Source organism: Scatophagus argus, chromosome 14 (genome assembly GCF_020382885.2).
Source record: "Scatophagus argus isolate fScaArg1 chromosome 14, fScaArg1.pri, whole genome shotgun sequence".
Taxonomy (NCBI): domain Eukaryota; kingdom Metazoa; phylum Chordata; class Actinopteri; family Scatophagidae; genus Scatophagus; species Scatophagus argus.
Genome location: NC_058506.1, coordinates 12512041 through 12529135, shown reverse-complemented (window position 1 = coordinate 12529135; position 17095 = coordinate 12512041). Strand labels below are relative to the sequence as shown.

The 17095-nt window shown below is 42.1% G+C and overlaps 1 protein-coding gene across 1 annotated transcript in view; it reads right to left on the bottom strand.

Moving 5' to 3' along the window:
* The window catches only part of dchs1b (dachsous cadherin-related 1b), a 79617-nt gene extending 62753 nt beyond the window's left edge, over window positions 1-16864 (bottom strand). Inside the window, exons 1-4 of the mRNA XM_046409946.1 lie at window positions 16323-16864; window positions 1958-2803; window positions 1633-1830; window positions 359-1132 (exon numbers count right to left, since the gene is read on the bottom strand). Of these exons, the coding sequence (XP_046265902.1) occupies window positions 359-1132; window positions 1633-1830; window positions 1958-2785 (1800 nt within the window). The 5' untranslated portion in view covers window positions 2786-2803; window positions 16323-16864. The remainder of the gene's footprint in view (window positions 1-358; window positions 1133-1632; window positions 1831-1957; window positions 2804-16322) is intronic.
* Window positions 16865-17095: the final 231 nt, after the last annotated feature.

The window sequence follows — 17095 nt, the reverse complement described above, 5'->3', positions numbered from 1 at the left end:
GGGTGGCTTTTCACTTCAAGAAATGACTTTGATTTCCAGACTCATTTATATTGATGCATAAATCAGGCGTTTGCCAGGGGAATAATCAGATTTTTTAAAGGGAGGGTGTGAGTGAAATGATAGGGAGAGGAGAGGGATGAGAGAACAAGGGAGACAGTGAACACTTGGTTTTGGCTGCATAAGTAGGACAATAGTGTTGTGGCCAACACGCTTTAAGACTGAGTACCGTGAGAATTAAAAACAGCAGTTTCACTGCAAAATAAAGAAGAGTAGAGTGAAACAGAGCTGGATTTTAAAAAAGATTGTGAGGGAGGGGAGGCTGAAGGCTGTAGAGAAAACTTTTCAGGGTTTTTCTTACCTCTAAGAAGCAGGTTCCAGCTGGGGTGTTCTCCTTGATGGAGGCATTGTAGAAGTTGCTGGAGAACACAGGTGTGTTGTCATTAACATCCTGCAGCACAATGTCCACCTTCGCTGTCGATGACAGTGGCGGGCGGCCGCTATCTGTTGCAACAACAGTCACACTAGGTGCCGGCTCTGACTCAAAATCCAGAGCCGTCGCTGTGGTAATGATCCCCGTGACTGGGTCGATGGAAAACCAATCAGAGTGAGAGTTTTTGCCCTTGAGAAGACTATATCGCACATCCCCATTGGGGCCCTGGTCCTTGTCTCTGGCAGTAACTTGGAGAACAAAGGAGCCAGGATAGACAACCTCAGGAATAGTCTGTCTGTAGGCCTGCTGGTCGAACAGAGGGGGGTTGTCATTCACATCAATCACCTGAATGGTGAAAGATGACTCTGCTCTGAGGGGAGGTGTGCCAGAGTCTGTGGCCATAACCCTAAGGTCATATGAATCCCGTTCCTCTCTGTCTAAGACCTGGTCAACATATATCAGGTAGATGATGCTGTCCTTAGTTGTAAGAGCAAACTTCCCATCACCTCCCTCGAGGGATACATTCACATTAGCGTACTCTCCATAGTCCGGGTCTGTGACAGAGATCCGAGCTACATATTGGCCTGGTTGAGCCCCTTCAGAGATCCTCGGGGAGCCGTCCTCACTGAGAAAAATGATGGTCATGGTAGGCTGGTTGTCATTGTAGTCACGCACATGAATGGTCACGAACGCATTGGTCACCTGCGAAAACATTATTCATTCATTATTCATGTTACTTTGTGGTCAAATTACATTTTTGTGACATCAGCAGACAACTAGGGCTCATTATTTTCTGTTTTTCTGTCATTTAGTTCTTTTATAGTTTCTTCTATGTGTTCCATCACTGGAAACTAAAACTTGGGTCATATTTGATCAGCACTGCCTCATTAGAGTTTGTGAGACACTCCATTCTTGATCTGTGTGAGAGAGAGAGAGGTTATACATTCTTATATATTCTTGGTGTCCATGGAGGTACAAGCTGTTGTTCCAACAAATGCCCTAAAGCCAAATGAGTGGAGGGTTTTGGATGAAGGTAAAATGGAGAAAAATTAAACATTGCTCATTTGATATTTTCTTAATTTCATCTTTCGGGAAAGCAAATCTTTTTCTTTCAAAATCAGTAAAAACTGAAAGCAATGTCAACACCTGGCATCACTGAAAGCTCAGCACTGTGTGCTTAATGTACTGAAATTAATAATTACCTCAGGGTGGCTAGCGTTATCCTTGGCCTGGACCACCAGTTCATGGACCCTCTTCAGTTCATAATCCAGGGGCCTATTCAGAGTGATGACCCCAGACTTGACATCCATGACAAAGTAACGGTCAGGGTCGCTCTGACGCCGGTTAATTTCATAAAGGACCAGACCATTATCACCCTCATCCTCATCTGTTGCAAACACCTGCAAAGTTGAGAAAGTCAAGTACTGAAATCACAATTTTACTGAAACATCTGGATTTACAGAATCAAGAACTATTACTGAAGCAGCAAGTCACTCTCCAAGTCACACTGACAAGACCTGAACTAACCTGCAGGATGCTACTGCCTTGTGGGAGACTTTCAGAGATGATGGCATGGTATCTGCTCTGATTGAAGAGTGGTGCATGATCATTGATGTCGGTCACAGTCACTTCCAGGGTCATGGATCCCATTCTTCTAGGTGAGCCACCATCAAAGGCCTCAATGACCAGGCTGTAGGATGAGCGTTTCTCCCTGTCCAGCAGTCCATTCACCACCAGGTCAAGATTCAGCACCTTGTTAGCAGCTCTCTTGGTCTCCAGTCTGAACGCCTCACCTACATTGCCCTCTCGAATAGTGTAGCCTTGGGTGGTCAGCTGGTCTTTGTCCGCGTCTGTTGCAGGCTCCAGTGAAAACCTTGTCCCCACTGTTGTGTGCTCTGGGATCTTTAGAACAGCCTTCTTTTTGGGGAACGCAGGTGCATGGTCATTGATGTCATTGACAGTGATTGACACCTCAATTGTGACTCCTGTCATTGTCACAGCGATAAAGCTGTAGTGGTCCCTCTGCTCACGATCCAGACGCCGTGCAGTGGTAATGATGCCTGTGGTTTCGTCAATGATGAGATCACTGCCAACGCCAGTGCCTTCATGGTCAGAGATGAAATAAAGACTTGTAGTTTCACCAGGCGGTAACCCGGCACTTATGTCACCAACAATGGTCCCTGCTGGCTGCCCTTCATCCAGCTGCAGTTCCAGTGCTCCGAGGACAGTTTCAGACTGAGCAAGAATAACAATGATGCAGAAATAAAAGAGAGACTTCCACTGCCAGAGACTTGAACACACGCAGGGTCCGCTGACCCAAGCCCTCCGTCTTGACCCTTTACTTATTAACAGCATGGCTGGACACTGCTACACCTGTGAGAAAGGAAAAAGAGAGGAAGAGAGAAACATCAGCCAAGAAAAGATGTATTTCTACAAATACAGATGCATTTTATGACGAGTGGACCGAGCAGTTGAACCATTTTTTTAATTCTCTATTTGAAAGCAACTTAAATATTCACTTTCTGTCGTCATACAAAGTGAAAACAAGTTCTTTTTGTCAAAGTGGATTATGTATCTTAAATCGTTGTGTGACAATGTGCGAACACTTTTACAGTCCAGAACCAGAACCATTAAAGACACTGCCTGATAAATATCAAATTTTTTTCCCCCATAAAATGGATATATATAATATTTTGGAAAGAACTCTTCAGCTGGATCAAGAAGTTTTGAAAGAGCATGAAAATGGAACTCTAAGTCTGTCCAGGATCCACATTGGCTTGAACCACACTGAAGACAGAATCATAAACCACATTTATCTGAAGGATAACAAATGTTATTCACTGGGTGAGAACATTTTAAAGTGCCTAAAGCGGTCACACACTGAAGTCCTAGGAGAAAACACACTGAAGACACTAAAATGGGCATTATGATCCTTTATAAGCTTTTCACTTCATGATAGCAAATACTTACACACACACACTTGCAAATAGATGAAATACATGGGAAACTCAGTCTACAGCTGCTTCAGCAAGACTTTTATGGGACAAGCAGTCATTTAAAACCGTAAGCTTAGCCTCTATGTTCCCCAAACTCTAAATCATGCACAAATCCATAAAAATAATATCCTCCTCATGCCAATGCTAAATCAGTCTTATCAGTCATAGAGTGGATCTAATCATGAACAGATACACACACACTGTAACAAAGTCATGCATCAATCCAAAACACTTTTTGCCAAAAAAATGTTTCAGTGTACTTTAACCTGCCTAGTGCACCACGAGTGTTGATATGCCTCATCAGGTGGCACATTTACTGTAATAGGGCAAGAGTTTAAAAGGCTATCTAAAACTCACCTGACATTATCCTGCAGCAAAGCCACCATCTGGTACTTCCACCAAGTTAAAATAAACACCACTAATTATTTGCAAATGGTATTTGACCCAGGTTTGACCCACATACTTTAGCATACTACCACCAAATTCTGAAAATACACTCATAGCAGTTCTGGCAAATTTGACCTGTATGGCTACTCTAAACTCTCATGAGATAGATGTTCAGTTTAGCCCTTGATGAGGTCTACAAATATTTAGATTATGTTCAAAATGAGACCAACTGTTTATACATGTTCTTCTCATATTTATAAGGGAAGATTTATTGAGCATATAATTCCTCAAAACATCCTGCACTGAGGAGGACCATCTTGCCCTGTCCCAATTCATTCATCACAGTTGGAGATAAGAGGGATATAATTTTCTACACTGATCACAATATTGACCCCTAAACTCAGTGGAATCAGGTGAATAAGTCTTGCCTATATTAGCTCATTTTGAGACAAATTATCAAAACTGTAAAGGTTTGACACAGGCAAAGCGCCAGTAGCAGACAGGAGGATAGTTGTCAGTGGAGGGGGTTTTTGGCTTTTGCTGGCCAGCCATATTCACCCAGACAATTGCTCCCTATGTGCATGTATAATCTGGACAGTTAGCTTTAGGAATGTATTCTACCTCGAGAGAGTCGTCCAGCCTGCTGCCGACTGCAGTATTTGCACATACGTTGAATTGAAGTATTCACTCACATACGCAAAAAGATCACGGACCGACCTTCTCACAAGCCGATGGAAAGGCTGACTGTTATTCCTTAATACAATAAAAGGGTGGAACACAACTTCTCTCTAATAGATAACAGTTCATTGGAATGAGGTTATGCTCATTTTCATTTTATATTATGCTAACACAGAAATGTCTGAACTAAATCATTGCATTCATACGTTTTACTGTTTCTTTTCAGTTTCTTCTTGAGCCTGTAGACAGAATGGTACTTTTAGGGTAGAACTAATGTCTTTATGCATGAAATATCACACAAGAATTTATTCTGTTGAAAAAATGCTACTCTCTTACAGATTTACAAGGCTCTTGAAATACTATTTAGAGTAAGTATGACAAATAAATCAAATAAAAAACAATACTACTTTATATCCAGTGATTCCCCCTGAAATCCTCCACCCCACCAGACCTTCTGCTCCCTGACCTCCTGCAGTAGTTTATGAGACCTCTGAGGAGGAGAGATTAATAAAGTCTATAGCTCCACGGGGACTGGGAGAGGGACACTGATACCGGCCTCTTCTAGTATGGTCACTGACCTCTACATGTGGTCCAGACGGCTGCTCTGAACAGTTGTTAGGAACAGAGCTGAGACTGAGCATAGTCTGTATACACACCCTTCTTTTGTTGTTTTTGTTTGTGCATCAAAGTACTTGTGAGTCTTTAGTGTCTTTGGGACTGTCTGGCTTGAATGTGAGCAGAAAGAAAAAAGGGAGAAGTTGAAAGAAGAGGTTTGAGAAACAATTATGGGTGTGATGATGAAAAGAAGCCCTTCTACTGCTGAGTCAGAGCCTTTGGAGACCCCGCTCTGACGAAATGAACCCGCAGTACAGTACCATAATGCAGCCATTGAGTACAACGGGGAGAACAGAAAAAGAACAAAGCAAGGAGATGGAAAAAGTGGATTTAGAACACAATAGAAGTTATACTCTGAGGAGTGATTACAGTTTGCTTTGGCTTGCTGGCGTTATTGTCTTTGGGGACTGAGCTGTGTAGTCAAAACCTATGATTGTAAAATGAAGTCAGAGAGGGTGTACTCCAAAGTATGTGAGTGCATATGTGTGTGTCTTTTTATGTCTTCTCTCGCTCATTGCTTCAGATGAGTGTCAGTGAAAGGTTATATTGATGAACAGATCGCACGGCTGCAATCTGTCACTGTCAATGAGCAGTCGGTCCATGACATCATCTCCCTTCTGACGTGTGCCGTAATACACTTGTGTTTACCCTGGAAAACACAAGCCGATGAGGACTGAAGAGAGCAAGGGCTAAAATACAGCTCATGCTGAAAGGATACTGGCTTGAACATATGGCCAGTGGAGTCAAAGACAATTACCAGATTCACTCCCTCTAGTGGCACTCTTTATAACATTCTGCTTATGATGATAAATTGCGTTTAGAATATTTTATATGAAGTAAAGCATCTCTAAATTCTTCTTAAATGTGACAAATTAAGTTTCCACGCGTCCATCCTGTTGCATGGGTTCGCATCTGAGTTTTTGAGCGCCTGCACAACACATGTGCGCGCGAGCGGTGACATCATCTCTGTGCGACCACACTGACAGGCAGGGCAGACCCGGAGGGCTCCATGCAGTCTCCGCCACATTATTATCTGGCATTGCACCCCCATAATCTGCCTCTGCTGTGCACAAGCCTCAAAGCCTCAAATACATGGGCCTCCACTCTTAAGTGCTGCTCCCATATAATAGAATAGTATTTTCTATATGATGGGACCATTTAAGGCCATACAGCGTGAGGATGTGTGTTCGCAAGTGTGTTTATGCTGCTGTATCTCAGTTGTGAGCAAAAGAGAATTTTCCTTGTGCAGAGCCAATTCTAAACAGGCTCCTCTATCTCTCTATCCCTCTCATGTTCTTCCCTCCTCTTTCCCTCCGTCCGTCCCCTCTAATGGGTTTAGCAGATCTAGCCTGGCACGCCACAGCTACCCATGGCCAAGCTAAACAGGACCCAAAGTCACAGAGTTCCAAGTAAAAAAATGGACACTCATAACGCCTCCATCTCAACCATGTTTCTCGTGCTTTGATGGGCTGCATTCCACTAGCTGCACAGTGGCTGAGTGGTCTGATAGTGCCTGCAGGTAGTTGGCAGCCTCTCATTCAGTCCTGCAACTGTTTCTGTGTCATCCAGAACAAACACTGGCCTGACAGAAGAAAGACTAAAGGGAAAGGCTGTCAAAATGAAATATACAAGTTAACATCAGAAATATGCCAGGCATAAAGACAAGCCCCGCAAGAATCATATTTGGAAGAATTTTCACATTTTGCAACCACTCTCAATCCATATCATGCATGTTTACTATATAGTGTTAAGACAACTGAATGTTGTAGTTTTGGTGCCATTAAAAAGTATAAAATGTCTTTTTATGACAGCAAGTGTAAAATTACAGGATGGCTAGAGCAACAACAAATCTTAAAATGACTGAGAATGAAAGGTTAGGCCAGGTTGTGGTAAAACAGGCAGCAGCGGTCTGCAGTGGTAAGAAGCTTTGTTAGAAGGGGGAGGGAGAGGCAGTTTGGAGTCTGGTGGGGGTAGCGGATGGAGGAATGTTTTGCATCTCAGTTTTCATGTCGTTTGGGTTGTGTGTCCCCAACTATGTCCCTCATCTCCCTTTGAGTTGCCTTTCCCCGGATCTCTGGATATAGACGTCCCATTTCTAACTCCAGCTGTCACCAGCAAACACATGTATATCTAAGTCCCCTTCTATGTTTCCTCAGTTCCTCTTTCACCTTATCGTCAGTTTAAGACTCCACACTAAAAGTGGATATCAGTTTTGATCTATTTCCATAATGGACTCAATCAAAGATTGAATGTGGCATAACACCAGCCACTCAGACAGCCAGACAACCACTGTCTGGACTGTTACGCACGCACTGAAATATAAATTCACCAAAGCGCAATCAATATTAATACCACTATGTGCCGACCATGTCATACAACTGGGTTACCTCACCCAGGGGGAGCAGCCGTAAAAGCACTCACAACCTGTGAAACCTCAAACTATCTGGTTGGTGGAGAGTGGCAGCATCTAAGTAAGTTTGAATTAATTATGATGAAGTTAGGACTTTGGCTACTCTGAGCTGTAGCTTAGTTGGTGGATCAGATGCAAGGCGACAACAAACCCAGCCACAAATAAATACTGCAGGCATTAAAAGGAGTCACAAAAATTTATGCAAACCTCACACATTTGGTCTGCCATCACGTGTTTTAATTTCTTTCTTAATTTTCTCACCTAATCGAGAACTTTATCATTGAGACTCTGGTACTGGGGAAGCAAAATCAGCTATTTTCCCCAGTTAAACTCAGCTTAGTGAAAGCCTTTGTTTTTAATTCTGTCCGTGAAATGTCGCTCTGGAGTTTTATTTTATTACTTATTTCCTACATAAATGTCTGTGTCAGTGACATCAGTGAGCCTGCAGAGGGTGAGGAGTTGGGGGGGGACCACGTCATTGCAGAGTGAGAGTGAGCAGCTGTGCCAGGAGCCTACTGAGACTTAAGAGTTTGAGGTTCAAGTCCACGCTTTGTTTCCATACTGCAGTTTTTGTTTAATTCTGAAGAGCAGATTAGAGAAGACTAAGGGCACAAAAATTATTCTCTGATCGAGGAAGTGAATGCCTGAATGAATTTCTTTTTGTTGTTCCAATCCAAAGGTATTTGGAGAGTGAGATATTTTTTTCATGGTTTGGCTCCATACTCTCATTTGGATGTGAAACGATGCGATAAAAATGAGGTTAAAGTGCTGACTTGTTGTTTAATTTTTGTTTTATTCATAGTAATAAAAGACCAGCAATGGTTGTATGCTATGTGTCCTCATTTTGGGGTCAAGGCTATTTAAGATGTGATTCAATAAAATAATTTTTCCTATGTCGCATCCCATTGGGTTGCACGCTAGAAAACCAACAGGAAACAAAGAAACCAAAATCAACAGGTTCTAAGCACTCTTTGTAGTGGTTCTTCTTCTTTTAATTCATCTGAGTATTGAGCAATGTACTATATTTGACTAATTTATTCTGCAGTGTCGCACTTTTACAAGTCATGAACGGTTAAAGTTATCAAATCAGTCTCACTTCACTCTGCGACAGAACTTTAAGACAAGTTATGCTAACACTTTTTGCCTTCCTGCACTAACATTCTTACTCAACTCCATGGAGATATAAGCTGAAGAAAAACAACTGAAGAAAACTCTGAAACTCTGCAGGAACAGCATAACAATTCAAAGCTGGTGTGATGACTCAGATTTGTTTATTTACCCACACAGAGGCTGTCAAGCTGGAATACAGTCACACACACTTACAAACTACACCGAGTCCCCTGTGACAGACCGTCCTAGATTTCACTGCCCGACAGACCACAACGAGAAAGAGAACGTTGCAGTCAGATATGAGCTGGAGAACAAGTGGAAATGGAGATTCAGAAGAAACGTTTGATTCTGGATGAGGGTTACTTAAAAAAAACATTGCCACAGACACAGAGACAGAAACGTGATGAAGATCAACTTCCTCTGAGTGAGTGCTGCAGCACACACATAAATAATGTACCCTCTGGACCATCAGTGAAACCACGGAGCAAGTGAAAACACAGCTGGAGGTGATTGACTAAACTTCAAGGCCATGCTGCCAAGCAAATGTGCAGCAAATTTTTGTTCCCCAAATAAGAATATGTGCTTGTGTTTGTGCGTGTGTTTCATTCTTGCTGTTTCTATGAGAAAAAAAAATAAAAATGTGGGGATGGAATTCCAAGAACATGAGGACAAAAAAAAAGAGTGAGATGATAAAACAAAACAAAGAGAAAAAGGGCCATCACAGTCAAAAACATAAAACAAAAAGGCATGCTAAGATGTCCCTGAAGGTGAACCAGCAGCTGCCATCCACCATCACTCATCACCCCTCCCCATCAGAGCATGTTTAATATCCCACAAGGGCAAGTTATCAAGCCGTAGCAAGTCCACGACTCCCAGTCAAACATCATAACCTCACCTCAGTGGCGAAACTGAGATAAATACATTTATGGAAGCTCAAGCTTAATGTTTTTTTTATTCAGGATTTTTATTTTGAGTTTTATCTGAGAGGTGAATCAGCCCTCTGTAGTGAAAAGCACAACTTTGACAAGAAGTAAATTAAACATCTGGATTTGTTCTTATCGGTGTTGAATGTGGAAGATATTAAATAGAACAAACAAGTACTTGAAGTCTGCACATTGTTCTACAAACCTGCAGCATGCATCACATATACAAACACTTATTAGTTACATATTTATGTATTTTGTTATAGGTATGCATGTGTGAGTGCATTTTGTGTTGCAAGCTTTATGAGATGGTACTTGAGAATCATTACATCCAGATGTTAATGTGATGTAAATGCAATGCAAATAATCACTAACCACTCAAGAGTTCATTATGCTGCAATTAAATTGTAAATTGCAATGTTTACCAAATTACTTGTTTGATTTCTATGCATACACACACACACACATACACACACTAGTAAGGAGTGTATTACCTTACATTAATTCCCTGTAGGGTTATCCTAACCTGAAATGCCTAACCCCAACCTTTAACCCAGTCTTAACCCCACAACACATAATTCTAAACCTAAAATTCTAAAATGAATGTTTAAGTTTGTGTGGGAGAGGAGTTTTAATACCTTATGGGAAATGAATCCCCACATGTGGCGCACACACACACACACACACACACACACACACACACACACACAAGTATTATATTAGGGGAATAACAGCGATTGTTAATGAACGAACGTAGGAAAAGTTCAAAGTCAAAACACTCAGTTGATAGTCAAAACAGGGAAAGGAGAAGGGAAACCAGTGATCCATCTTGTAACTTAAACACACGTACTTGCACACATACAGGCAAACACACACTTTAATTTTCCTTCTGCGTTCCACCCAACGAAATAATCAGTGACATGACCAGGCACAAGGTTGTATCAGGTTGTGTTATTTTTCCAAAAAACACATAAACATTAATCAAAGTGATAAAATGTTTTGCTGAAAAGTTTGCCAGCTTTTTTAGGGTAAAACGAGTTCAGTATCTTCCTATGAGAAATGCTACAGGCTTAACTTGTCTGGGAGAGACTGGGAATTTGGTTCTTCTTTGGCTGACAGATCTGGGAAACTATTAAAATCTGTAATTATTCATCTACAGCTCAGAATATGGGACAGTGACTTGGCTTATTAGTTATTAAATTCTCCATCAACTCCTGCGTTAGTGGCGCGCCAACAGCTGTTCTCCACGAGAGCGCCTTTGTATCATGTTACTCCATTACATTTTTTGTGGTTAAGCCTGGGAATTAAGTCTGTCTGTCTTTGTTTTAATTTCCTTTACAGAGTGAAACAGACATCAATACTCATCAGTTAATAATGAGCAAATGAAATCGTGATAAAAAGACACAAGATGTGACAGATGGTTTTCCAGATGAAAAATTTACATCTGCACTTATCAATACTGCTTCAATTCCATGACAGAAATATCAACAGCAAGCAGCACAGAAGAAAATTTTTGATGTTCCTGAAGGTCACTGCCTTCAATCTCTAAGTTATGAAGAATTTTTTTTTTTTCTAGCCAACTTTTCTTTTCCCTCTTTTTTGTCTCACACCACCCACACACAAACCAGTCTCTGATTCCTTTAACTTGCATAACACGTTGCACTACCTGCGCTGCCATGCCCCACATGCGTCTCTCAGCTCGGTGCGAGTGTTTGAAGTTACCAGAAGCTCAGATCATCTCGCGTACTTCATTAAAAACACATGAGATGCTACACAGACGGGCTCTCTCCCTTCCTCTCTCTGCTCTGCTCAGCCTGCTTGCCTCAGAGCTCAGACACTCCTCAACCATCAGACTCCCAGATGGGCAGAAGTTACCACATTTCATTCATCTTCGCTCAGAGCCATTCACACATTTACTTCTTAGTATGACTAATGAAATTAATACATCACTTCATTCAGAATCGTGGGAGCAACATATGCATATATGCCTGTGCCGGTCATCCCCTCAATGAGGAAGAATCAATAAAAAGATCAGAGCAAAAAGAAAAAAACTGACCTGAAACCAAACATTCATCAAGAAAAAATGCCTGCTGGTTGAGGGGGACAGAATAAGTTTTGAGTTATGCCCTGTTGACTAGACAAAATGAGGCATTTCTCACTGTTTTGTTGTTGTTTTGACGTTTTACTGAATAAGCAGTTGGTCAGGAAAAGAAATGAGAGATGATGGAAACAGTCACTGGTTGCACCCCTCTCCTTCAATGACGGGCCAAGCACTTGCTCGCGTGCACACATGAATCCACAGCAACAATCTCACTTATTCCATCCATCTACTGCAACAACGAGAAAGCCAGACTTCCAACGATGTAGCCACACTTTGGCACTGGAGAACCAGAGTCACAGACCCAACCCACAGTGGAGAAGGACAAGCTGGGGAAACTTGAGAGAACACCAGGCTTTAGAGGACTTCCATCTGCAGCTTCCTATAGGAACATAACAACCCGTTTCCACTAGTCATTATCCCAGATCCTAATCATAAGCCAACTAAAGACATGGTCTGGGTACGTCGGCCAGTTTGGATCAACGTCTGTTGTCAAATTTGAAGACTAGCGTGTTGCGACATTTGAAACTATTATTGAACTGCAGTGGAAGTAGCTCCAAAGCAGTCTCCTCATATCCTTGCAGACAGCGCCTTCTGTCCTGCATTGTAAAGACTTATTTTCTTTATTTGGCCAGTGTCTGCAGTGTTTCCTATTCAGCTGACCCAGTGATTACACCAACAGTATCTTTACCGCCTGGACAAAGCCCATGAATAAAGACAAAGGCGGTTACTTAAGAACTGGGCTTTAGAACAAACAAAAATGGAACTGCATCATCTCAAAACTCCAGCTAGTCAATCACTGTGCGTCTGACAGGAGAGTCCAGTCATTTCCTTTGATTGGTGGAGTCAGACAAACAGTAATATCTTCTCCAGACCAGTGGATAGATGGGTCTGTATACTGTTAGTAAGAAGAACTACAGCACACTGTTAGAAAATAAGCTTCAGTCTGAGATATGAGATGAGGTATGACTTAGGATGATTATGTAACAGGGTTTGATTAATTTTGACAGAACTTATTTTATATATAAACATTACAGCAATCACAAAATGCAGAATATGATCCTCATAATTCAAACAATAGCTTCCAATAGCTTGTAGAGGTTAGACTCAAGAATGAAACAATGAAGGATGATAACTGCTTAGCTGGGAATGGGGAAGAGTGATCAGCCAAAATAAAACAAGGATATTAAAAGCTGATGTCTTTATCTTTCTAAAATATTTATTGTAGAAATTCCACCAATGCATCAATGTACTAAGAAGCTCTGAGATTTGGGTACCCCTTTTTCCGCACACAAGCACACACACACAACTCAAATTCTACAATGCCGTAATTAAATTTCACGATTACAATCACAGCAAGATGGCCGACTTGGTGACTGTAGCTGCCAAGGCAACCAAGAGGCCCTGAGGGGTAAAGTTAATGAAATGTGGAGCAATCAGCAAAAGGGATTCCTTATCAATGGGAATCATATCTTCCGACTCTACAACTAAAGCTATTAATATCTGCTTGGCCTTCCTGTGGATGGATGATGCAAACAAAAGTGGCTTTCCAGGAAACTCCCTCACACAACACACTGCGGCTCAACAGCGGTTACAGTTCACATGCTGACTTGTAAACTAAAATTAGATGAAATCCCATCAATATTGAGTCTTTGGTTTATGTTATGTCTGTCTGAGAGGTAAATAAAAACATCAACACTAACCCCACGCATCAGCAGCGTGATAGAGTGAGTGAAGGATGGAGGATAAATATTTCCACTTGCTACTTGTGGTGCCAGGGTGGAGGAAAACAATATCATTTACGTTACATAAGTTTTTGTTGTCAGTTCTCATCTGCTACCCATTCAACACTATGGTGAGAGAGAGAGAGAGAGAGTGTGTGTGTGTGTGTGTGTGTGTGTGTGTGTTGGTGGTATTTTTTTTTTACTTGTGAGGTCAAGTGTTTCTCTTTTTAAGCCTCTCCTTGTTTTTGAGGTGCTAATTTAGCTCTGGTGTTAAGAGTAAGGATTTGGTTTGGGTTTGATCACGGGTCACAGTTAGGAATAATTGAGTGAGGTAAGATTAGATTTGTAGAGGGGTGTATGTTGTATGTTGTGTGTGTGGTGTGTGGGTGTGTAGGTGTCTGAGTCACTTTCCGATATTTGTACTCAACTGCTGTTTTCCCATGCATAAAAAACAAGACCCAGGGAAAAAAATCACAGTTCTGGGATACAATTAGACAGATTTTTGTTTGAGCTGCGACATTTGGGTGGGAAGATTTTTTCTGTTTTGTTTCCCCCTCAATCTCCTTCTCTGTTGGCGGCAATCCATGATTTGACTTGATAAGCTGAAGCAGATATCACACCAAAGCCTTCACTCTCTGCACTTTTCTCTGCGATAGTTTACATGTGGTGTCTTTGTATTCTTAATTAAGAAACTTTTGAATTTATGAGAAAGGGGCTTTAGGAAAATCATGCACATAATGAAATTTGATTGAAAAAGACAAATGTTTCTTCTTATGTGGGTTTTGTAGGAGCCACAGAGAGGACAACGGTGTATACAGTACACGCAGGATTTCAGTGTCAATGTGGGTGGCGAATGCGCAATTTGATTACTCTGTATATCTCCAAAGTTTAAAGTAAACTTTCAAGATTGTTTGAGATTTGCAGAACTTGGACATCCCCTAAAGTAATACCATTAGAATAAACAAAAAAGATCCTTAAAGTCTGTGGATGGTTGTATTGTATTTCATATGGAAAAAAAAACCCTCTAAACTGATTAAAGCTTAAAGCAGAGATTTAGCAACATTTGCCTGCACGCTAGCAGAATTCAAATGGAAGAGTCCAAGATTCAAGCTGTAAAATAAGAAGCAGCAGCCAAATTTGATGCCACATTTCTGCTGACATACACCGCAACTAATTCAATATACAAAGAAGGGGCAGGGGGTTGGAGGGCAGTGGGTACTGTTCAGTCACCTCCCCCAAAAACTGTAATATGAAGTCTTTTCGCAGATGCTATTATCTAAGAATTAAGTCCGGACCCTCAACCATTCAGCTTCGCAGAACCACGTGAACTGCAAGGTAAACAGCACTCTGTTTACTCTGCTGATAGACTCTACAAAACGACTTGACACTGAACGAATGGATAATCCTCTCTGCCTTGACTTGTTACAGGTATTGAAAACACAGATAGCAATGGGAATTGCAACATTAATTGTTACAGCTCTTCTTAAATGAGGACGAATAAGAACATCTTTCACATGGAGGTCAGGGGTCAAGGTGGACACCTTAGCTAACGTACCCCCAGATCACATTACGGTCAGCACTCAGACTTGAAGCTGCTCTTTCCATAATTGCATCCCGTAAAAATCTGCTTTATGACTTTAAATCAAATTCCCACAGTTGTGAAAAGTATTTGGAGCTGGTTACAGTCCTGCTCCTGTAAAGCAGCTGATGTTAGTAATCTTACATTGTTTGTGCAAACATGAGCTCCACTTGGTTGCAGCCGCACCAACAGATATCCATATGGTTCCTGTTAGAAAATGTCTTGCTGCACGCCTCATCACTCTGCAAGAAACCAAACTCTTACTGGTTGTATGCAGACCTCAGGCTGAGGCCAGTACACTGCTGAGCTGGAGCACACAGCACCGTGTAAATGGATAGTGCAATAATGCAAAGATCCGTATCCCTCCTTACAGCAGAAAACCAGAAGCTGTGGATGCCAGCGAACACCAGATATGACTTGAATAACTATTGTGGTTAGGTGCTTAAACGCGCCCCTGGGCTCCCTTTTTTTAGCTTTTGGACATGGAAACAGAGAAAACTGACCGCTATAAATACACTTCATGTTAAAAAAAATACAATGTGTCAGAATCTGTTTGCTGGATAACCACCTACCATCCACTTAGACTTCTTATTATTGTATGCTTAACGTACTGCACAGTCTTTAATGTCTGCTGAGGTAGTCCCTCTGTGATCTTTTGGTTCTGTTTCCATAACCATACAGAGAAGAGGAAGCCTACACACATCATCAGCAGAGCAGGGCCTGCTGTAGCTAATTGTCTAAGTGCCTTGCTCAAAGGCACACATCAGTATCACACATTCTCCCCACTAGAGATGCCTTGCAGTCTTCCTAAATCCCTACACTGTCACATCAGTTGATCTCCCCAGGAGGCAGTCCAAAGTACGCTGGCCCACTTTTTGCACTTCATAGTTTCCTATTAAGTGGTCTAAAACAAAACGTCGTCTCTCCGAGTTGGCAAACCTGGAAAGGAAACCACTGACTCACCGTTATTACATAGTTCCATAAAATAGAATAAGTCCTCATATTCGTCTGCTAGACTAACCTCCCTTTTGTGGTTAGGATATATTTTAAAAGGAGCTCCACTCTTTTCATCCAATCTGGCTGTTTTGGCTTGGGTGTGAATGATGATCAATAATCAATATGAGGCTATGCTTCATCACCAGAATATATTGATCTTTTAATACTATTGTGGTGCCTCTGGACTATGTTCTCCTCTCCTCACAGCTCTCCTACCAGCTCATGCGTGCAAGGTGCAGATGAGGGGTGCACCCATCTTTATGGAGACCCAAAAGCTTCCACCCAAACTAGAGCTCGTTTCTCCACCTTTATCCCGCGCGGGTCAGATGCATCAGTGAACACGCATAGGATGAGAATAAAAGGAGCTGTCACTTACATTCATTTGACCTACTCCGCAGCTCAGGATGTGTGCTCTGGATATCTCCTCCAAAAGTGATTAGTATGCAAACGGCTTTCCAATTCCCTCCCCAATGACAGACAATCCACCGGGACAAAATCTTGAATGGAGCCGTTTTTGGCCAGCTGGACTGGGCTTTTTTTTTGTTTTTACATAATATCCGCAAAAAAATTACAAGTGAGCCAATTCCACAGATCTCCTAATCCGGTACACCGTTACTCCTCCAGTGAAAGGTCTTTTTTTTTCCACCGTCGCCGTGTCAGGTGAGCGCGTTGGGATCAGCTGGAAAGCTCTATGGTGTCTTTGCTGTCTGCAGAAGAAAGGAGCCGTCTGTGGTCCTGCAGTGCTGTGCTCGCTCTCTAGCTGATCTTAAACGATCCTCTCCTCTCCTTCTCCCTCTCAGCATCCAGTCACTCAGACACGATGCGCGTGTGAATGTATGTGTGTGCGTGTGTGTGAGTGTATGTGCTGAGACAGAAACGCTTCAAGGCACCATGCACCTCACCGACTGAAAGCCGACTCCTCCGCCACAAGGCCCAGCCCCCTCCCCTCCTCTACTCCTCCTCCTCCTCCTCCCTGCATCGACTTGGCTTGCTAATTTATTCGGGTATAGCTAGACAAAAAGGGGGGGACAGAGGGAAGGGAGGCTGTAGAGAGAGGAGGCTGGAGAGCAGACTTTGGTGCCCCCAAGCTCCGTTTAGTGGAAGTAGTCGCAGAGACAAAGGAGCGCACCGTGCACCATCTAAAAAGGG